General features: G+C 52.5%; 1 protein-coding gene across 8 annotated transcripts in view; it reads left to right on the top strand.

The window, feature by feature from the left end:
* The window catches only part of heph (polypyrimidine tract-binding protein 1 heph), a 163,239-nt gene that overhangs the window by 41,379 nt on the left and 98,266 nt on the right, over nt 1-23,594 (top strand). For 7 of the 8 annotated variants that reach the window (XM_065453829.1, XM_065453821.1, XM_065453823.1 and 4 more), the window contains one exon: nt 17,785-17,829. In XM_065453829.1, the coding sequence (XP_065309901.1) occupies nt 17,785-17,829 (45 nt within the window). Of the gene's footprint in view, nt 1-17,784; nt 17,830-22,771; nt 22,904-23,594 lie in introns of those variants that run through there. The other variant, XM_065453832.1, reaches the window with a different exon arrangement.

Below are 23,594 nucleotides of genomic sequence, written 5' to 3'. Positions count from 1 at the left end.
CTCGCCAAACAGTTCTCAACGAAGCGAATTTTGTGTGCGCTATCAATTGTGTAGAAGCGGTGGGGAAGGAGACGCTGGAGATCCTCTGTTCTGTCAGCCTGTCGTCTCGTGCAAGCGCATGGAGTAGCTTTCCGAAATACATAAATATAGGCAGTTTCGACCGAAAGGGGCGAGGCATTGTCTGCGGTAGCAAGGTTTAACGTTGCCCATAAAGAGAGCCACTCGCCAATAAAATTGCATCACATTTCTGGTTCGAAAACCGTTTTGCACTTTTAATATTTGATAGATTGGGAAGATTTAAGATAAATGTCATGCGCTGTGAATGTCATGCTTCAGGGCATTTGTTTGCCCTGAATAAATTCTGACGTTCTTGACTAAGAACGTCAGACCTGGGGGTGGGGGGGGGGGGGTATTCTGTAAGCGTCCACCTAGTGGACTGTCCATTTCGGCCACTGCTGATTGGATGCAGCTCTACGAGAGAGGAGACGAGCGCCCCTAGCCAATCAGCAGCGGCCAAAATGGACGGTCCACTAGGTGGACCTCCTACAGAATACTTCTCCTGGTTTGAGCAACTTTCACGGTTGAATACTAAAGCAATATACCTTGCATATATGGCACGCATAAACATACAGCATACTTCTACCTTAAAGGTGTATTCACCCGCGGGACGGAGCGGCGAATTTTCGCGGCGGACGGCGTATCACGTGACGTGCGCGTCATCAAATCGTGCCGCCCGCCGCTTGCGGGCCGGTTCGAAAATGCTGGCCGGTATTTCCGACCCTCCGTTTGATAGTCGTCTGTCGACCGGCTAAACCTAATTAGGGTCGAAGCTGTCAACGTTGGCCGGATAGATTTGGCTAGGGTCCGAAATCAAGCTTCAAACAACGAGTCTCCACGAGCAGCAGTGCGCAAAGGCGAGTTTGTATTTTGGTTGTTTGTTTAAAGCCCAGATTGCGCGGCCTGCATGAACCCGACACGAGCGAGGCGCACAAGGAAACGCTCTGTGATGAGGCATCCGTGACACCTCTGGCTCTTGTTGAGGGACTCCCAGCGTTGTGGAACATAGAACACGCCGATTACGCAAACGCGCAGTTGCGTTCCAGGCATCACCGCCTTGGCTCACTTCAACAGCCAACGCGCACGAACGGCGCCTCATGTCGGCGTCCATCTTAGATTGCACTCTCGGCCACGGCGCTTCGGCAACAAGGCCCGTGAAAAAAAAAAAGGGGGGGGGGAAAGCGTTGGAGTCGAGAGTAAGGGCCCATTCACACTTGCGAATCGCAGGTGTCGTGCGACCGTTCTGGTCGCAAAGCGACAGTTCTGCAAATGGTCTCATTGGTCGAAAAGCGACGGTCGCAGGCCAGTCGCGCGCTGCTCGGATTTTTCGGTCTTGTGACTGCGAGTCGCAGACCGCTAAACCAAACGGCGATGACCCGGAAGTAGCGCGCGAGACTTTGTGCATTCGATTGTCATTGCCTACGCGCTCGAAGTGCCTGTACGACAGCGGTGCACATCGAAACCGCCACGACGACCTCCTCCTCTTCACTCAGGTCGTCGCGGTACATCGCGAACAGCGAGGGACTAAGCACACCGAGCTCGAATGCGGGAGACGCGGTCACAGCAGATGAAACGCCAGCAAGCGCCCGAGCGGCTTCCTTCGCGAGAGAGCTCGTTTCGAACGACAAAGGTGACCCACAGGTCGCCGAGGTGGCAGGCCCTTGTAAGTGTGAACGTCGGTGTTGTCGAGCCGCGCTGCCTGGTCTCAGGCGACTGGCGGTCGCACGCCCTCGGCGAGTCGCAAGTGTGAACGCGCCCCATGCGTGCCTATTCCGTGAGCGCGTGCTCCAGTCCGTGTGAATGAAACCTTTCGCAATCTTTCGCTGTTGCGCCGGGATCACGTGACTGTTTCGTCCACGGAGCAGACAGGATTTTTGCCCACGTGTGTGAATCCACCCGAATACGCGCGGACCGCCACGGCAGTGACGACGACGACGGCGAAGATTATCCTGAAGTGTTCGTACGGATACTATCGCAATAATCAAACAAAAAATCCGAGGGCACCTCAGCGGTTCTAAAGAGTTGTGAATGCGAAAGTATGAATGTCCATTTAAACGCCGCTGTGCGGTACTTCTAGTTCCGAACTCCTCGCGGGCAAGCCAGCGCCTTGAAACTCTGGGCGCGTTTTGATTTGACCTCACCGAAGCTCAATTAGAACGCAGGCGAGAATTAAAGTCCCTAGTCCCTAAAGTCCCTAGCTAGAGCTCGCGCGGGCAAGGAACCCGTGGACAACACAGGCTTTACGAGGGTTGACGTGGCGTCGCGGCGGTGCCCTCTCCCCTCACGCTATACCGCGGCAGCAGGTGTTCCCTATCGCCCGCTCTGCTACGTCGTGGCCCGAGGGATTGTCACGACCGCGCCAGGGGCACACGTGACGTGACGTGGCGTCGCAGCCAATGGGAAGTTTCGCTGCTACAGTCGCTGCAGTCGCGGCGGCGTCTGCTACAGTACAGACGCCGCCGGCTTTTTCGCTCAGTGGGCCATGACATTATCGCATCAAAAATGAAAAAAAAAAATGTCGCGCAGGAACTAATATAGTAGTTCATCAAGTGTGCGTAAGCATTGTGCCACTTCTCACCTCCATGCAGCCTGATGTCATCATCGATGTTATGAAACTTGATCCGACCAGTATAAATCCTTATCAGTCTCGAGCTGAGCCTCATCAGCACTTATCGGTCGGTATCAACCTTATCGCAATCGATCCGATCTTTATGAACCCGTATCAGCGCTTAACCTTAGCAGAATTGATCCGACGATAAGTTCTTATCGCTCTTTAGCGCCTTATCACGTTACCAACCGTGATAAGACCCATCTAACCCCTCATCACTCTTTACAGTGGTGGAGCAGCTGCTCCAAACTGCGCCAAGAGCAATGCCTTTTTCGCCATCCTGCGCCAAAACGGTACTTTAGCGGATAATTGCGCCGAGCCTGCGCCTAAGCACGCATAGAGCGAAACCATCCTTCCGTCGATGTTTCGCAGCTAGCACAACGGAAATCAAAACCAACAGCATGCTATCGATCATCATAGAAGGAAGCAGAGGCCCCTCCATTGCATATTGCATTGGCCCCTCCATTGCATATTATATATCAATTTCTTTATAGCGATTCGTCTTGCGTGACAGACGGACGGACGGCGTCTCTCGTTGGGTAGGCATAGAAATGCTTACGCATTCAGAAAAGAAAAAAAAATGTTCGCAAGATGGATGATTTTTGCAGAAGTCTGCTGAACACTGGGGCGGCATTCTCTCCACTTAGCGGAATGTCCATTTCGGCCTCTGCTGATTGGCTAGGGCCGCTCGTCTCCTCCTCTCTCATACAGATGCATCCAATCAGCAGCGACCGAAATGGACAGTCCACTAGATGGTGTTGCAGAATAGCCTCCATCTAGCATTTCAATAGGCTCCAAAGCTGCAGATCGCTGTCGTCGACGCGATTTTTGTGACGTGTATTCCAGAAAATTAACGAGCCAAGGCACGGTAAAAAGCAATGCCATGGAAAGGATTGCCAGTCATGGAGTTCGTTTGCGGGATTTTTTTTTTTTGCCAGGCGTTGTGACAACGGGTTCGCGGTTTCTGCAGCTTTCGGTCGTCAGTGGATTTGACAGCTCCGTGCGAGCAGGTCGCTCGGGCTCAGCTGCGTGAGACAGTTGGACCTGGTGTGGCGTTGACAGCTGGATGGGGCTGCGGGGGTGGGTGCGTTGACATCACGAGTAGGCCGGCGTAGCTGCGCTACGTGTTGTTTGTTGCACGGGCGGCGCCCCAATTAAAAGAGGAGCAAGGCCCCCCTTCTCTCTCCCGCCCCCCCCCACCCTCCGCCACGTCTTTCTGCGTCGCGCGCGATTGTCGCGCGAGGTGCTCCCGCCGTGTCACCCAGCGGCCTTCGCTGGGTGCGCCGCTCCTCTCATTCAGACCGCGCCGTCGTCACGCTCTGACGGCTGGCTTGGCCCCCTCCCCTGGGCCTTCTCGTTCGCGGGCACGTGGCGGGACCAAATCACCGCTTCGTGCGCCGAAGAAGAGGGTCGGCGATTGTATAAAGCGGTGCGGATGAAAACCCTTCTCTGGGCAGCCCGTTCTACGGGACAGCTTCGCTCTCTCCCGGCTGGCTCCGCGACGGAGCAGCGCGCTTTTGCCGGGGCCCGGGGCGGTCCCCATCGCGGGGGCTCTTTCGCTAAACCTCCGTGATTGCGGCGATGCGACGCCTAATGGCGCCGCGTCGCTGAACTACGAGCTCGCCGGTTCTGTTCCCGACCGCGGTATACCGCGGCGGCGTTTCCTACAGGGGCGTGCTTCTCGATCGTACCGTGCTGTGGGTACACGTTAAAGTAACCCCAAGTGGTTGATTTCACCCCTCCCCCCCACCCTTCTCGTCGCCCCTCATCCGCTACTGCGTCCCTTCTAACTTTTCCTGCAGTTTCGGGACGGGAAAGCCCCCCACGATTTCGTTAATTCGTAGCTCTATGCACGCGAGGCCTTTCCGTGTTCGCTCACCGCGCCGCCCTCGTTTTGTTGCGATCACTTTGTTTCGATGTGTCGGCGAGGTCGGACTTTGTTGAACAAAAGTTTTCAACACGTAAACGTGGAACCAGCCTGTTTGAGGAAGGACGGTGGATGCGCGCGCACCCAGGAGGAGGGCGTCAACGCGAGACGGCCGAAGTGTCTCAGCGACGCGGCGAGCGCCTGACGGTGTTTGACCAACTGGTCCACCGCGCGAAGTTGGAACTGTTTGTTCTTGCGCGTCGCCTTATTAACCTCCCGCCCTTTCAAAGCGCACTCCGCGAATCGGCCCGGGCCTGTGCATTCTCTCATTCGCTTTCAAACGCCGGTCGCCGGCATTCGAGCGTGCGGAGCGACATTGTTCCACCTCGCGCTGTGTGTGTGCCGACAACGCAAGCAGTTCAAGGTCTGATTTGTTTAGCTGGCTCCTCCCGCAGGGGGCCCCCTGTTTCGTTGGCCGGTTGGTTGCTCTGCGTCGACGCGGTCCTTCTCGCCTTCCCCCCCCCCCCCCCCCTTTTTTTTTGTCGCGGCTCTGCTGCATGATACGCGACGCTTTCTGGATCTCCCAGGGATGGAGCGAAGCTGCGCCGGTTTCCCTATTCGACTTCATTTTCTGGTACGTAGCGCGCGTGGCCCGTCTCTCTCTCTCTCTCTCTCTCTCTCTCTCTCTCTCTCTCTCAATGGGTCTGCACCCCCCCCCCCCCTGGCTGCTTAGCTCTTCTATGGTTTGCTTTGAGTGTGGTCCTTCTTGATCGTCTCTGTGGGTAGTCTCGAAGACAATGTCTCCCGCCTTTGAGTTTTGGAAACTCGGGTCTCGCCGGCGGAGCGAGCGAATGTAGGCGCATTTTTCTTAGCGCAGCCCGCGGACTGGGTTGCGTTGCGCCGTGAGGAGGTGCGTTAGCGCCCTGTGCTCTCTGCTGCAGCCCAGGGCCTGATCTCCAAGAGCAGGGGAATAGAGCCCGTTTTATTCTGACTTGCTTAATGCTGGAACTATGGATGATAGTTTTCGAGCGACACGTATGAAGCCAGAAAAGCAGGAAGAGTTTGCCCCCCGTTCTTCTCCCGCCCCCTCTTCACAAATGCAGCTTCGTTTGGCCCCCCCTTCAGCCAGAAGCCGTTTTCCGACTGCTCAAGATTGCAAAATCTCGGGAGTTGTCGTGGCACCCACGCATGGCGGCCGCTGTATGTAGCTGGGCAACACTGGGGCTTGTTCGCTAAAATTGCAGTGAATGCTGTTTGTAGCGATCGCCCGGTCATATTGTGCGCGATTCGTTGCCTCGCTCTTTCATTTGTCGTGTCCAAGTTCACGGAATGTGCGCGCTCGAAATGCCAGCTGCTTTTTTGCTTGCAGTTCACACTGTATACATTTTAGGATATTTTTGCTTGCCGCGAGGACTGTTTCATAATCAAGAACCGAGATTTTCGACAAGCGTAATGCTTGGTGTTTGCAAGAAAAAGTCTACGCAAGAGCTTTCAGTAATATGCGCCGTACCAGAAGTTTTAAACCCGTCTGTCGCGAACGAGAGCAGACGACGCCCTGCGCGGGCCTAGCGCTAACGACGACGAAGATAGTCGCCGAGCTCGTGCGTGTGCGAGGGCTGCCACGAGCCATAAAGCGAGACGGGGCAGTCCCTCTCTGGTCTACACGGTATTCGCGTGTCTCTTATGCAGCCTCGCAACCCGTAGACTACCGTCGGCCGCAACGGCAGGTTACGCTATCGTTTTATTTCCATCTACTCTTTAGTGTTAGCCGTGCGCTTGTCTGATTGTAAATAAAACCTTCTCGCCATGTTTACTGTTAGTGCAGTGTTGCTGTAACGTATTTTGATAAAATTGGTCAATTGCTTAACTGTATACCGCACGAGCGTCGACTGACTAGTTGGCTGGCCGGCCAGCCGGCCAGTGAGAGCCTTCCAATGGATCTCACTTTGTTCTTGCTGTTGTAGTCGCTTCGCGCCGTTAGAAGGCGCTCACCGACCGGCCAGCCGACGCTCGCTCGGTATGCTGTTACAAAATTCGGTCGACTGCACAGAGTTCCTCCGGCGGGCCCGTGTCGAAAAAAAAAAAAAAGGCCCGTGCTTTTGCTCCGTATACTCCAGAGACTGCGCGTGTCGTCACCGCGGGGCGCTTGGGTGCGCACTTCTCGTTGCCCGCGCGAGGCCTTTAATAGAGTCGGATAAGGGTGCACTACCGCGAGCGCCCACGCTCCGCTGCCCACGCCAATCGAATTAGGACCCCGGGCGGGAGGCGTAGGGGGTGCCTGCGTGCCTGCGTGCCTGCCTGCCGAGCTGAGCCGCGCTCTTGGAGAACGTGACTGGCGTGTTCGAGGCGGGCGCAAGAGTGCGCGGGGCACGCCATCTCCGTGTTGTATATCGCTCGCCCGATGGTCGGCGCTCTCTCGGTCCGTTGTTCTCACACGCCGCGCGCGCGCCGGGCCCCAGCCTCGCCTTCCAAACTACGGCCGGGTCGCCAGGTAGCACTAGGTAACGCCGCCCCCCCCCCTTTCCCTACTTCTGACCGCCCGCACCCTTTCTTTTTTTTTGGGGGGGGGGGGCTCCTTCGTTGGTCTCTCTGTGCACGTCCAGGGGGACGCGAGACGATGCGAGCGCGTAAGTGAAGCGGTGTATCCGCCGTGAATATATCCGTCGGGGCGTCATCGGCAGTTTCCGCGATATCCGTGGCTCTCCGTGTCGGTACCTAGTTCCAGCTGACCTCCGCGTACCACCCCCTCCATCCCCCTCTGTTCTTTCTTTTTGTCCGGTTCAGCCTTTTCTAACTACCGCCGCTTTGCTCTCCTCGACGGTTGCGGCAGCCTTTTTCGGTCCACACCTCTACCCTGCGCGTGCGCTGCTTGCCCAAGTGGTTTGCGCCAATACGGCCTCGCGTGCCTCTTCTTCTTCGTTTATTAATTTCTTCGGCGACCACACGCGCGCACTGGGGCAACCGCGCCACGACTTCTATATTCGCCGCATCTAGCTCCCTAAAAGCGTGGCTGTGGACAGCATTTTGTACAGCAGTGGTGGCGTGACACGCCTCTGTTGTGTGCCTCGCACTTTTTATCATTTCTCGGGGGGCGTTTTTTTCTTCTTAGCGCTTCGCAACTCGTCGCCTTCTTATAGCGCTTCCTTCGAGAGATAAAGAGCAAGGCGTGCGCCCGCGTTGATATGATGCAGCCGACTCCTCCGTGTCGACGTCGTCCCTTCCCGTACTCCTCCTCCTCTGCGTGCCTGGCCCGGGGTGGGGTGAGCTCAATTAAGTTCCTCGGCGCTGGCTGCACCAGGCTCGCTTGGAAACTTTGACTCCCGCAAGAGCGCCTCGTCGGCTCTCGACTCTGGCCACGTGGCCAGTGTCTTGTTGTGACATGCTGCGCCATTCGGGACTACAGGGCACCCCTGGCTCTCGGCATTCGGCGCGCGGCACACCGCGGACGCGCCGAAAGTTAGTTTCGTAACTCGCGTCGTGATCGCGAGCTCAGCGTCGTTCGGGCAGCGTAGCAAGTCCGCGAAGACCGAACGCGAATGGGGAAGAAATCGAAAGGCCGCCCAGGCGGTAATCCTTTTTTTTTGCTTGTTCGTTAGAATCGATCTCGAGAGAACGTTCCGCCACAAGATCTTGTTTCTTTTTTTCTTTCGAGGATTTAGGGATAGCTAAATTAGGTGCGAAGGAAATGCCAGGAGGCTGCGTGAGGAAGCTGGCTAACCTTCCAGCACCGTGAGGACCTCTCCTGTATAGGTGATGTTCAGTATGTGGCGTTCTATCTGGAAGAAGCGTTTACTTCTCCATTACCGTGAAGCCGTGAAGGCGAGCTTTCTGGTTATTCTTTTTCTTTCCCCGCGAAGGTGAGCGCCATCTCGTGGTGCTGCAAGGAACGCAGCGACACCCTTCGTCGATTTTTTTGGTACTCTGCTGTTAGCACTGAAACATTTCCTGTGCACCGAACTCGTAATGACACTGTGGAAGTGTCTACAGGGGCTTAATTTTCTAGAAGGCTCTGTCGCTTTTCATGCGCTCTCGTGCGTAAAAGGATTAAAAGGGCAGGGTGAGACGGTAAGATTAAAGGGAACTATTTCGACACTCATACAACGGAGTGACTAGGTAAAAGTTTATCCGTGTCGTAGTTCGCTCGTGGAGTGACTGCCTCGAGAGCGTCACCCGGCCCCGCACACCGGCCCTGTTAGGTAAAGGACGTTTCCTCTCCGCAATAATTAACTTTTGTTTTTCGACGACGAGTTGATGAATGAAAGTAGTTTTGAAACGTCATTTCTAGGTGAATCGTGGTTGCCGTTAGGCGTACTCTCGGCAGCCCGCGGTTAGAGTTACTGTATATGCTACCGCAGGTAGCAGAGTTGCGCGTCTGTTTTATCACGCCGCTAGCACCCCTATTGGCAGAGCGTCATCACGTGGTTGTCAAGCAACCGTGTATTGCGGAGAAGCAGATGCTCGGGCCAATTTTTGTATTTCCCGACGCCGCCGCTGCAGCGAACTGGATTGACACAAGTTATCGCCAGTCAAATTCAAAGCGAATCCAGCTGATCTTGGCGTTCGCTGTTCGCGTGCGCGCTAGCTGCGGAGCAACAACACAACGTGCGCAGCGCATCTCACAGTTGGTTCATCGCAGTGTCCGCGCAGTGCCATCGGAATGATATAATGACCGGGTGCTCTGCTCCCGTCTGCACGAATCGCTCTGAAAGCGGAAAAGCTTTTTATTCGATCCAATTATTCAAACCCATGCACCAAACTGCTTTCACAGAACTGTCATAAAAAACCAGCTCACATTTTCAGGATAATGCACTGCTTTGGTTGCTGTTTCTGAACATAAAAGAAGTTACACAACTAAGTAAAAATATTTCATCTACTACTGCTTATGTGAAGCAGGATGCAAGAGGAATTAATGTCGTTGTTTACCATACGGTAAGGGTCTTTACTGTGTTTTGCATTATTACCCATATTACCCAACTTTCACTACACTCCCACAGAAGGTTACTTTTCGAATCCCTGCAGTGAAAAGGCACATAATGAAGTGGCACTTGAAGGTGTGGCTGATATCCAGTGCCTGCTAGTAGGTGGGTACGTTTCTACAGCAAATTTAATGGGGTACCAGAGTCGAAATACTAATGGTTGGTCATTTATTCACCAGTAATATTTAAGACTGCCTACACGTTGAGAGCTTTGGCACATAAGCAGGTATGCCTATTGCAAAACCCAGTATCCAGTGCAGCGCCGGATTATGGGCCCAGTGCCGCGCGCTGGATGCTGGGCAGGCGCGGCGTACTGGGAGGCACTGGGTACTGGTGCGAAAAACAGCTCTAGAGCGTTAAATACGCGGTGCCTGGACACCGTATATATATATTTTTTGAGAACAGAAAAAAAAACAGAGCATTTTGGCGAAATAAAAAAAAAAAGCTCCGACCAGGATTCGAACGTCGGACCTGCCAATCCCTAGCCCGGTACTTTACCACTACGCCACGCCAGAAGCCGAACATTGGCGCATAATTTTCTACGTCAAGGACCAAGCAGCAGTTTTAGTTTCACAGAGAGAAGCCTCGCTCAGTCATAGTAGATGCGCTATCGCTCAGCAACTGAAGCTCACGCCTGTACCACAAAGAAAATTTTGCTGTCCATATTCAGTAGCTTGCTCGGAAGTGCCACAACACCGATTTTCACTTGCGATTTGCATTTTAACTTCGAAAAAAGTCCTAAATGAACCACCGACCCGGGACGCTGTATGGGCTGTTACTACCGATTTGGATAGCCGTTTGTTGTTCTTCATGCGAAGGATATGCAACGTTTTCTTAGTTCAGTGATGCCCTTCAGTCGACACGTCTGTCTATTCATATATCTTCGTCAGAGAAGCGCAGGCTAGGACTGTGATCCTTCGGCGACAGCACACATATACCTGTGTTCATGACGCGTCACATCGGCGCTCATCGCTACTTGTGCTGTTTGTGCGCTCATGCTACTTGTGTTTATTTAAGGACACTGATGCGAAAGCTGAAATATGGTGATTTATCCTTGTTAGACTTCTTGATTCCTGAGCCTAAACGCGCCGAGAGCGTGCAGATGGACTCGGCGGATACGCTTGGCATAAGCTTCGGTGGGGACCGATCTCAGCGCCTTTTCTTGACGATCTTATTTAGTCAGCTGTTTCGATGCACTTTGTTTGCGATTAGGCGGAAAAGCAGTCCACAAGCGATGCAAAAGCGCCCTCGGTCGATCGACAATATGGTAGGCAATTCGCCTGCAAAAACAGAGTGCGGCTTCGCCGCATAGAATTGGTTGCTTGCCAGGCAAGATGGCGGACCTACGCGCAACTCTGCTACCTGTGGTAGCATATACAGTAACTCTACCCGCGGTATAGCGGTCCACCGGCGCCGTATAATGTGCGAGTGGACAGCCTCGCTTCCGGTCTCTCGCTGTGTCGTCCCCCCTTCCGCGCATTCCGCTCCATTGTGGAGGCGCGGGCCTCTCTTCCTGGCGGAAGCCCACGGCCTTGTCCCTCCATCCGGGGGAGAAGAGGGCTCTGTGTCATCTCTGCCATCGCGTTGGCGCGTTCCGAGGCTCGCTGCTTTCGCACCGTTACCCGCGATCCCCCCCGGTGCATGTAGGCCCCGCGGCCGGCCGTTTGATGGCCCGTGTCCGGCTTCCTTCCGGCACTCGCCCGGTTACCCTTTGATGGGGGGCTTGCGCGTCCCCGGAAAACCGAAAACAAAGAAAAAATGGCCGACTGGCATTCAGCGTTGTAGCCTCGCGCGCGTGGTTGTACTGCCGGAATGATCGTCTCCGGTGCACCGATCCTCACCCGGGCCACTTCCTCCTCTTGTCGTTGAGGCTGTCGCGAACCCTTCCCTCCCCCCCCCCCCCCCAAAAAAAAAAGTTGTAGTTCTGCGCTCTTTGTTGCACCCGTTTCCCCCTCCCTCGTTTTGGTCCTTTCATATCTCGTCCCGATTGGATGGTACGACATGACGCGGTGGGGGGGGTGCTGCGTGCGCGCGCTGTGTACGTCGCCACCGCAGCTGCCCCGCACCTGACCCGCTTCGGGGCACCGTGCGGGCAGGTGTGCCGACGCTGCGGTGTCGTGGTGGCGGTGGTGCCTATTTGTCTCGCGTCGATCCTTTCTTTTTTTCTTTCTTTTCTTTTTTCTGCCGTGTTTTTCGCGGGTTTCGGTCTCACCGTACAGTGCGCCTCTACGTCCGCGGGGAGGCACGCTTTTTAATCTACTGTTTCCCCGCACGTGCTTCTAGTAGAACACTGGCTGTTGTCGGAGTGGTGTAGGTCTTTGCCGCGAGTGGTTAGTGAGTGCCCCTGCGCCCCGCTGGGAGGTCGCGCGGCGTTTCACCGAGGTTGTGTCAAAACGAAAAAAAGTTTGCCGAAGCCGTCGAACCGGGCGCAGTCGATAGTCGACGAAAAGGCAAGCCGAGCTTCGACCGGCGCTCGCCCTTTTGGCAATGGCGGGAGGTGGTGGACTGGCGGATTTCGTCGTGGCGGTTGGTGCACGCTTTCTCTCCTCTTTCTGCCCGCAATTCTGGTGTCTGTCTCTTTGAAGTGAAGGCTTATTGTGCTCTTAACCGATACCGGCGCTTGAGCCGATGGACTCGCCCGTGATTGCAGACTCCCGCTTATTCTTTTTCGCAGTCTGGGTTTGCATCACATGGCGCCAGAATCTCGGCGCTCCAGTGTTCTCGCGTCACTAAACCATCGTCACGGAGCTGTCGCGGCGGAGAATGGGAGTCCCGCGCTCGTTCAGCGACGAACATGCGCATCGTGGTTTAGCTCCCTCGTGGTTTAGCGCGCTCGCCGGCGAAGCATTAATCGCCGAGAAACGAGCTAGCTGCTGTAACGGTATGCCTCGAAGAGATGTGCGTACGGCCACCTTCGCACCGGCGGCGAGAACGCTTTTCGGTCACGTGACAGCTTCGACGCTTGCGCGTCGCGCATTCACTAATGGGCGCTGTCTGTAGGCTGCGACGGGGCGGGGGCAAATGGATTCTGGTGGAGTTGGGTCGCGTGACTGAACAACTGCTTTAGGTCTGCTCTCCTGGCGCGCAGCTAGCTGCCAAGCGACGCCACGTTTCCGCATCAGCTGTGCGTTAAGATGGCACCGTCCTCGTCTCTCCCGGATTGCAAGGTTTTGCATATGTGACGTGCCCGTGTACCTATGCAGCTTTACGGAACCCGATCGACACGGACGGTGACCGTGGCGACGTCGGGGGGGCGTCTTGTGGAGGTTTGTTCAACCACAGAGTGTCTGAAAACGTTTCGTGGGGCTCTCTTCGGAGAAAAAAAGAAATAAAATTATGCATTTCTCACTACGCTGTCGTCGACGCCTCTTACAACACGCAAGTGTGTAGCGCATAGCCTGGGAAATTGACAAGTCTGTCACCGTCCGTTTGAACTTCGCGTCAACCAGACGGCACCACCATTGCTGGTACTCGCGTTTCCTACTCGCAGCCTACTCGTACGCGCCAACAATTCACTCGCGTTCGCAGTGATTTCCCACTCAACGACACCCGCTCATACTCGCTTTCAGCCTCCCCCCCCTCCCCCCCCCCGGCGATCACGATCACATAAACGATCACATACACGCTCACAATTACCGACAGTCACGTTGTTAAACGCTCGCGTCCTCTCGAACTCGCCGTCGCTGGTTTTCGTTCGTACTTCCATTAACCGTTAACTCCTCCTCACCACAACTCACTCCTGTTCGTACAGACTCGCGTCTTCTCATACCTTTGGTCACTCGCCAACGCTCCGAATCTGACGCCTGTGAAATGATAGCGGGGCAAGTCAGCGTTCTCTTGAGCGCGGTGTTCGCCAACCCATGTTCCTTGCAAACCACTGCAGTATAAACGGCATTACGTTTACGGGCAAACTGAAACGTTCGTTCAGGCGCCGGGGGCTGGAGCTCAAGCTCCGAGTTCGATTCGTGAGCGCGGCAGGAAAACGTTGCCGCACACTCGCTTTTCGCGGCATGCGTTTTGTTTTTTTTCCCCTGCCCACTTGTGGACGGGCTATTCCTGACTCACCAGGAAGCGGTGGTCGTTAGCCTTCTGCCTGACGGCACTGCTACAACGCGCGGTTGATCGTCTGCTGCGGTTGTGCGGATGTGCGGTCTGAACAAGCACGTCTGCTGCTGCGGCCGTGGAGCTGCGATTTCACTGCGCACGAGCAGCCGCTCAGTTTTCTTTTTCGTGAGGCCTTCGTGCGCCTGCTGTTCATCGCACGCGCCATGGGCGTGAATGCAGACTTTTTTTGTGTGGGTGGGTTTTTGCACGAAAGGGAGTTTTTTTTCCATCTCCAATGAAACTGCCCACCATCCTGCTTTGGTTCGCGGCAATCTCCGGCAGACTCGTACTCGGCGTCGACGCTTTCCGTTAAATCAAGCGGCTTGCCCATTCAGCGAACCTGCCGGCGTTGTCGAGTCTACACGGTTGCCGGTGCGAAATGGACGTCTTTCTTTTTTCTTTTTTTCTTTTGTCCTTTTTTTTTCGCGGCAGGAAAACCCGATATCCGGCGACAACAACGGTGGCGGGAAATGCGTTTCTTTCAGGGACGGTAAGAGAGAGTCGCCTGAGCGATTCTACGCACATCCTGTCGGTCGTCGAGGTAAACTCTGCTTCGCCTTTAAGCTTTTGCGACACGCGTATGGGGACCCGTGCTTGGTTGTTGTCACCGTTACTTCCCGCAATTAAGGCGGCGCCAGCGACTGGAATCTCCCCCGATCTTCTCCCGCCTGTTCTCATAGAGCGCTTTGCGTTCGTTGTGTGTGTGTGCGACTCCGTCAGCAACCGGATGTCGTTTCGTGGTAATGCCGTTTTGTCTGATAATTGAGGTGCCCCCACAACGTCCTGTCGCAGCGTTCTTGGCAGCCGTTAAACCTTTTGACATAGCCCTCGAATGACAGAGATGTCACTTTCGACGCCTCGAAAGCCCCACAGTTTGAAGAATTCTGGAAAATTATTATTATTATTATTTGCTGAGGTCGTTGGGTTTCTTGTTTGCACATCCGAGTCTCCCCGGTGCTGGTGAAAAACTTTTATTTCCCCGAGTTTCGTGCAATCTACAAGTTTAGCGCTAGTCCAATCTGGCTGCAACTTACTCAGCCGCCTCATCGTAAGGGCGGGTTGGTGGCCTTTTATGCCTGTACTTTATTGCTTGTATTGTAAGAACGAGCTTTCGGGCTCCTTACGACCGTGTATTGTTTTCGACTTCTGAACCGTACGTTGATTTCAGTCCCCGGAAATGCTTTGTTAGGGCCCTTGAGGTCTTCAAACACAGGCGCTTGTTCTTGCGTCTGCGTTTCTTGCGTCTGTTCCTTGCGCCTGTTTTTTTTTTTCTTGCGCTTGTGTGAAGTATTTTTGAGTGTAATTCCACATTTCTGTATTTATATTGTTTCGTGAGCTTACTCGTGTACCACGCTGCTAAGATCTTGTTTAAGATCGCAGTATTTATAAATAAATAAATAAAAATATGCTTTTTCTTTCTTTTTTGCATGCTTGTTTGTTTCCGTAATCTGCTACGCCGCTTGCTAAAATCGTAACTCGGCACGTCGCTTCCGCGAAATGTAGAACAGCGCATTCCGTTGAGGGAAGTCTACATGCACGTATGCTGGCTCCGTCGCGGCCGACGTCAACGGCCCCCACGCCTAGTAGCTGGTCGTTGCCTTGAGAGACTCGCCAAGGACGAGTTCCCCGAAATCCGCGCGGGGTGCGCCCTGCCGGCGAGTATCTCGGAGTCCGTGCGTCAACGGCCTTTGTCTGCGTGGGCGACGCTAGGGTATACACATTGGGGTACTTGGCGGCACCGTGTCCTCGATGACGTCACAGGCGGCTGGGGAATACCTTTGCGGGGACTCCGGCTTCCCCCCCCCCTTCTTACTCCCTCTTGGGAGTGGTTGTGCTTAGAATTGCTCACTGGCTACCTTTTGGCTGTGATCGGTACATGGTTACTCATGCGTACGTGAAACGCAGAGGTGATTTTTTAAATATAATTTCAGCATGCGCCGTAGTATAGCAAAACTAGGTCACTATAAGTCACTGGAGCAAGCTCAAGAAAGGCCCGTGTAATAATAGTTTAATTAACCATCGCCGCTTGCTTACCGAGTCTTTCTGAAAACATTTGGGGCGGTTTGCGAGTCGAAGTTGAAAGACGGTCGAGGAGGAGTCAGCTTAGATAGAGGCTTGGTCTTCTGCTTCACATACGAGATTACCAGAGGTGGGCGAATTTCTTTTTTTTTTTCCGACTCGAAAACGAATAGTAAGTATTGAATAGTCGGTTGCAGACGCCTGTATATTCAGCATAAATATTTATTTCGGTATAATTAGGAACCGTGCCTGTACTGACTAGGGCAAGAAGGACAGCTATCGGACACAAAGCGCCAGTTTTAAAGACATCACTAACTGTCCATAAACAAAAAATCACGGATAGCTTCCCAACAACTTGAGAGCTTAGTTGCAAACAATTCCTTGGAGCTTTCCGATAAGGCTAAGTAAGTACTTTGAAAAAAAAAAGAAAGAAAAGACAGCGAAAAAAAAAAAACCCACTGAAGAGCATCTATGCCGCAGAAGGCATGTTAAAGGGCACGTTGTAAGAAAACCATACTGACTTTAGCGGAAGACATAAAGCTTCTACACAGCTGGACTTCCAAAAAGGCTAACTGAGAGTACAAGCAAAAATCGCAGGTTCTCATGTAGGCCTACACCGGGAAATTGTAAACAAAGCTTGCATTACCCATTTTATTTATTCATTTCTTTGATCTCACTTTTGTCGTTGTCACACTTCCAAGCGATCCTTTGTTTAGTAGATGGGGAAAAGTAACTAGACCTAAGCAGTTGGTTGTTGCGAAATATTTGGTTACTTTTCATTGTTCGAATATGCCGAATAGTTCATCTTCGAATACGAATCGAATATTGAGAATTTCACATTCGTATTCGACACTTTGAACATTCGCCCATTAAAGAAAAAAAAAATATGTGCGTGCGTATTGGGCGTGTGACAAAAACGTATTTCTTAAAGATTGTTTTTTTTTTCTTATATCAAAGTGTTGGACATGGTTAAAGGCGGTCGAAGGAAGTGAATTGTATGACAACGTCATGAAGCGCTTGGGACATTTTTGCTGCGGTTTTCAGCCGGTGTACAGCAACACGGTGCCATATTGTCTCTTTGGCTCTTGGGTTTTCTTGTTTATTTACGAGACCAGAACTGTTCATTGGCTGGAAGATTGGGCCTGCCTGCGGACATCTCGCTCACGAACACTCGACAATAGTGTCTAAACCCCGTATGCAGAAATGCAACTTAAGTTGAATCACATGCTTGACTTGATTTAGATGACGCCTGGCGTTAACGTGCCCAAAGACGCTCACTGCGTTTCCTTCGGCGCGTTCCCGATAGGCGTCACTCGGATCAAGTCAAGCACGGGCTTCAACTTATGTTGCATTTCTGCATACGGGGGTTAGCACGGCGCAGGTGTAATAGCGTAGGCGTGTGCACCGGGAGATGTTTGTGGAAACATGCGCGCTGGTGGCGACATCTTCTGACGATTCACTTCAGGTGCGCTGGTCCTTTATCATAACTATCGATTTGTCTATTGACGTAAACGTGTCATCGGTAACATTTATCGCGAACGTATTTTCGTGCCCTTTCCTTTTATCAGGAGTGAAGTCGCGAAGCAGAATCCAGCACGTTGATTGATCCCAGCGTCGCTAGGTGTCGCCACGATCGCTGCTCTTGGCAAACAAACACGTCTCCGGACGGTCCGGAACCACGAATGTCTGTGGCAATGAAGCGAAAGCTACGGGGACTAAGCGCAGGCATGACAAAGCCCCCGAAGGGGTAGTCCCTGTCTCATTCGCGTTCAAGGTGACGAACACTAATGTGTTAGTTACTACAGCATTTATACTAATGTGAGACGTGACATCACGCAAGGTTCATTCTGATTTTTTTTATGTATATAAATTTTTTTTCCGCTTTGCAAATTCCGCGTTTCAGCAGATGCGAAACCGACGCAGGCTACGCTAACTCCGCCGGACTACTTGGCGCAGTAACACATGTGCACGAACTTCGCCCCTGTAGCTTTCTTTTGTTCCTTCGTTGCCACAAAGTTGTCCGTAAAGTTACGCGTTTTCTTTCCATTGTCGGCACGCCACCTCATTTCTGTTCTTTTGCACGTGCAACTGCTGGCGCGCCTTGGTTCGTTCGCCCCTTTGTTTCATTATTATTTCTTTCTCCCCTTTTCCAGAACGACTACAACCACGCGTTAGCGCTCAAGAGAAAGCTGGACGACGTGAGTTTCTTTGTTAACTGCACGCTTATTTCTTGCAGTTTACGCCTTTCTTTTTTCCAGTCTGACATGCGTTTTCTTTTCTATCCTGCATGCGCTCTGCGTTTCTCTTGGTTTCGCCATTTTTTTTTTTCAACCACGCGCAGCTGTCGCCTAAATAAGCCCGTGGCGCTGAAGCGGGCACAGCTGTGTATGTCAGCGGGGTTGTTGGCCGCTTTTTATGAAATCCTTTTTACACCCGGGAGAAAAAAGTGTCATTCATATACATGACGTGGATGAGGTGCTCCGACAGTGCCTCAGTGCATCTCTACTTTGCATTTTCTTGGCGCGCTCCGTGTGATCTTCCTTAGTCCTGTGGTCTCCACATATCCACAGGTAGGAGCATTGATACACTGGTAAGATACTTTATGCAGGAACAAGAACATCATCGATCGTGACCTTTATCTACAGCAATGCTCTGATTGCCCGACGTCGAATGAGTACTTATCAACATTTCGGATGTTCAAAGAAGAGTTACTGCGTTATGTGAAAGAGAGCGAAATGTTACTTCGGAAACAATGATATGGTGTGCAGCGCCAAATGAGAAATAAGCAGTTCGAACTTACTAATCACTGTCGGGGTGGCGGCAACTGTCGTCGTCGTGTTGTGTTGGCTAGGCTCTCCTAACCCTCCCCGCCAAGTTTCACAACACCTGCGTCGCGGGAGATGCAGAGGCCAGTACTCGGGAGTAAATGCTGCTTACTCCTTCCCTTTTTGTCTGTTGTAGCCACCTTGTAATAAGCGTGCAATTGTCGGGTAGTTCTTTTTGGCTGTTGGTGAACATTTTTCTCGCCTTAGTTTGTACAAGTGCTTAAGCGCATGACTCAGATGTGAGCACCACCGCGCAACACTATAATGATAATGACCGCCCATGGAGGAAGGAGAAAAAAAGGCAACCTGGAGGTCGTGGTGGGTGGAGGCGTGTCTACCGCTAACGATGGTCACTCGCTCGCAAACGTTTCCCGCTTGTCTCTCGTGCCAGTGACGCTTACATGCGCGTATTGCAACCTTAGGGAAGCCACGATGACTGTTATTGAAGCGGCATACAAGTACACGTCGAAGGGCATAACCATTTTCGCTGAGTTTACGTTCGGAGCCTAGTGCTTTCCGCCTTCTCTGGGGCGGCCGCTTTCGAATCGGCCCGCGCGCTTTTTTTTTTTTTACCGCCTCCTGCCGGACGGTGTTGTCTCCAAAAGCGTCCTCTGGCTACGCCGCGAGTTTTCAGCTGCTGCCGCCAGATGGAGGCAGGCGTCCTTACGATGCTTTCGCCTGCCTCCACCAAGTGTCGCCAGCGGCGCTTGGCTGCGGTCTGCTCTGCACTGGTGGAGTGGTGCTCTCGAAGGTAGTAAGTCGGCACGTAAGTTTGCACGCGCACCGATATCGCACAGCTGCTGTCTCTCTCTCTCCTACTCAGTCACGCGCTACGGCCAGGGGAAGTTTGGGTGCTTTGAAGTATCAGGCTATCGTTCGCATATCCGGTTCGAAGGCTTTTTTTTTTCTTCTTTCCTTCCTCCTTATCTCCGTGCCGCGCGGTAGATGGCTGGTTTGGCAGCGGCGGCCGGATGTGTGTTGCGCGAAAGGGGCTCCGCCTCTTTGTCCGGCCTAATGACTGTTCCACCACAGTGGCCCGAACGAACGATCGGCTTTGGCAGTCGGTGGCGTTCCTCGCCCGCCCGCCTGTTACGGATTGCAGGTCTCGTAATGAGCGCGAGAGAACGGTTCGCCTTTGCGTGCGGCGTGGTCGATTCTCTTTCCGTACACTTTGCGCGCGCGGATTTTTTTTTCTTTTTTTTTGTGCGTGTGTGCCTTCAAGGGCGCGCACAAATGCGGCCGCAGAAATAGACATTTTCAGAGCAGCACAAAAGTGCTGCTTTGGGAATGGTAAGGTGCCACTCGCGCTTGACCTTGACCGAGATAAACGTCGTTGTGGCCGGCCTGCTTAGTGAACCTGGGGAGCCGACTTTCCTCATATGTGATGACATCGGGGCGCAAAGTTGCCGGAAATACCCGTAAGATTAATCTCAAATAATCTCATTAGAACATGGTCCCATATAAAGCGCCGTATGTATATTTGGAATTATTGCGTATGGGGCTTGTAGGTGTCTTCTTTTTTCTTGATAAATAAGCTAGTTGATCAGCTGCGACCTTCAGCTTTTTCTCACCTGGTGCGTGGATTGTACGGTGCTAAGTACCCGAGTAAAGGCAGCCAGCTTGCCGATATCCTTAAAAAAAAATGGCTGTGGCCTAGCTAAGGTTAAGCCCAGGATGCGAAGCATACTAGCCTTTATTTTAACGTGACAGCGTTAAGGAGCTCGTGTCGCAGAAAAGCCGGTGTCGTCGGCGTCGGCTCAGGCGTGCGTTGCTTGCTCAGGCGCACATTTCGTTGTCGCGCCGAACGCTGCGTTGCTCGACGCTCACCGCGTCCGATGCGGGGGGCGACGCCGCGAGCGACGGCGCGAGTTGGAGCCCCGTTTCTCCTCTGTCGTGACGTCACGGTGTCACGTGGTATTGAAGGCGACACCGCCGCGCCTGAGGAGCTGGGTTGAGCTCTAGTAATATGCTTCGCATAAAAAAGTATTAACAATTACATTATCCCAGTGGAGAATTACGAACGAGCTTCAGGGGAACTCTGCAACCAACCAAGGAACAACAAATAAGCATAACGTTAAGAGAGGAAACTCGACGCAATAGCCTCTTATAGCAGCGTTTTTGATACGCTGGACGGAATGTTCAGTGGCGGATATTTCAGGTAACCAACTACTGGTTAATTACTGTGCTAAGGACGTTTTCACTTCGTTTAAAAAGAAATAAAGGGGCTGGCCTTAAATAAAATAAACTTTCATTGATGTGGAACTGTTTGGCCTTTACGGTGTTCGAGAGCAAAAGTGCATACCTGATATTCTAGCATAGATTAAGACAGGCAGAAGTGAGAACTGGGGCTGGCCACGCAATGAGTAGGCTCAGATAACTGGCGTACAAATTCAGCCGGTGCCATCGAAATGGGGGTAGACGCAGTTGGGGACGGGTCAGTTGTTTATTAGCGTCATGGGATGAGGACATTTTCGGGAATAAGCTGGAGTCTCCTCTCGCAATGCTGGGTTAGTGTGGATAACGCCTTCGTCCTGCAGTAGACGTAAAATTAGGCTGATGGTGGTAGTCGAGTCGGCTAATGGTGGTAGCTAGGGCGAATGAACCGCGGCTGTTTTGCAAATGGATTGCAGCATCTTAGCCCTTTATGGTTCAAGCGGGGCATTGTTTAATACTGCTAGTTATCAGTTTACGCGCGGTTAGGGAGGCGGATGGTCGACTCGAATGCTGGTGGATGGATGATTAAAAACGTCTTGCCCAGTCCGTTACTAGAGTGTTGAAGAAATAGGGCACGGAAAGTTGGGGCAGAACGCCTACTGTGGAGGGTGGATTATTTGCTCTCGCCGAGCCGCGTGATTGCGCAATTCACAGGCGTCAGGAAACTGCTTTCTGGGAAAAAAAAATCACCTGTCGCGTACACGTGAATATGCCGGCGGAAATCGTTTCACGCGGGCACGTGGACGCAGTTACCGGTCTCGGAGGTCGCGGCTGTCTTTTTCTCGCTGTCGGACAGATGGCGCCACCTGTTCCAAAAACGAAATAGCGCTGCCTGATGAGAGGCGAATGCTCAAGAAGCCAAGCCGTCTGCTGGTGTCCGCCTTGCAAGTTTATCTTGTCCAACAGTAGTGTTCACGAGAGGTTATTTTGTTCTGTTTGTGGGGAGGAAACACAGCCTTCAGGGGCCACTAATTGGTCGCTATCGGAGAACGCAATTGCAGCGACGTCGAAAAATTGGCGACTTCGCTATAGGCTATCGGTCGCAATACAAACGCTTTTGTTGTTTTGCTGCGGCGTAATTAACTGCCTACTACCGTGCGTCGCCAGACAGCTGGAAGTTGTTGCGCTCGAAAGTTGTACTCCTTGCTGCTGCCCTTAGAGCGACACACGTGAGAAGCACTGAACTACGTTTCATGATGGGGGTCTCGCACGTTTGATATAATTGGCTGCCTTCACAGGGTTAAGCAGGCATGCTGTGCTTGATAACGGGACACACATTGTCCACGCCTCCTATATGTTCCCTGACCTGTTACCCACGATGTCGGAGATTGTGAACCTCTGGCCGAGGATAGTTAGTGTTTTCTTGATAAAAATATATATATATATATATATATATATATATATATATATATATATATATATATATATATATATATATATATTCTCAACTATATGCAAAAAGGGAGCCAGTCGAAGGCTATAACGGGGACGAGAGAAGCACAAGTTTTATTATCGACGAGACGATTTGTATCTCGGTGCCTCTATGCCTTTATTTAACAAACGACTCACCGTGGCGTCCGTGCTCACATCGGTTCGCCGTCGCGATCTCGGAGGCCACCGATTCACGACGTCAGTGCGCGATTGCCCCGCCCGAGTCACTTCATTGCCGGAGATTTCGCATGTATTTAAGATAGATCTATAGGTATGTAGGACACAAGGCAAAGTACGAACAAGAGCACGCTTCGAGGGGGACGCTCCTAGCATCCATCCATTATATAGCCCGGGCCTGTTAGTTCGTGCTGCGGTTAGGGCCCCGTCGCTCATGTCGGTCTCGACTGCACGCGCAGTGGGCGGGGGTGGTCTGGCTTTTGTCCGTCGCTCGCCCTGACGTGAGCTGGCGCGTGGCATTCGTATCCAAGAGGGAGGCGCTTCTCGTCGGCGGTGGGCGGGTCTTTGCGAGCTTGTTCAGCTGGCGATGACGGCGCGCATATTGGTCCGCGGCGTTGGCATTTACGCGCCGCGCGATTATTTTTCTTTTCCTGCAGGTTTCGTTTCGTAATGTCGCGGCAGGTAACCTGGGCTAGTCAAAGTCAGCGCGGATGACGTGTGTCATCGGCAGTTCATCCTTCTCGGGTCGCCGTAGGTCAGAGCGAGAGCAGCCAGCCACCCTGTTTTCCTCAAGCCTGGGCCTGTCGAAGTCTTGCGTTGTTCCCAAGATTAAAAGGACTTGCAAGTAATTTTCGTGGTACCTACTTTATTTCGTGTAATTATAAACCTTACCGATCAGAATGTCTAATCGTGAAGTGGGAACGTGGAAAATGCCTTGGAACATTTTTATCATACTCTGTCGATTTGCAGTTAGGATGTAGTCATTCACTGGAAGCATGCTGAAAGCAGTGATAGGTGGGGACGATAGCAATTATGCGCCGGCGTTAGTGGGAGTTTGATGACAAGTGCGGCTGTAGCTGTGAGAGAGTACTGTTTTGTTTATCAAGTCGACGTTCCTGCGATTCGTGTCTTCCAAAGTGTTTAAGTATTTCTGTGTTGATAGCCACGCGTCTTATTGGTTTCCTGTCCACCAGCGTTGGTATTTAACCAGTCAAAACGAAACCAGTGGGATCGAAGACGAAACGACGTCTTTACGAGTGTTACAAAGTTCGGCGTGTTGCCGAACCCATGCGTGCGCTTTTGATTTCCGAAGCGTGGAATACACAGCCAGCGTCTAATGACGTAGCAACTGCAATTTTATACAGTAATTATGTTGTACTTAATAACAGCCGACTTGGGTATGGTAATCAAATCTCATTGAGTCCATCCGAAGTGCCAAGATTTCACCGCCAGGTCTCGCCGCTCACTGTTTTTTCGAGACATTCTTTGCGAATTTAAACTTCCACTTCCTGCTGAAATAGCGAACGGCGCGCTGA

This window comes from Dermacentor albipictus, chromosome 9 (genome assembly GCF_038994185.2).
Source record: "Dermacentor albipictus isolate Rhodes 1998 colony chromosome 9, USDA_Dalb.pri_finalv2, whole genome shotgun sequence".
In the NCBI taxonomy this organism is placed as follows: Eukaryota; Metazoa; Arthropoda; class Arachnida; order Ixodida; family Ixodidae; genus Dermacentor; species Dermacentor albipictus.
The sequence above is the reverse complement of the archived record's forward strand: the minus strand, read 5'-3'. Positions and strand labels throughout refer to the sequence as shown.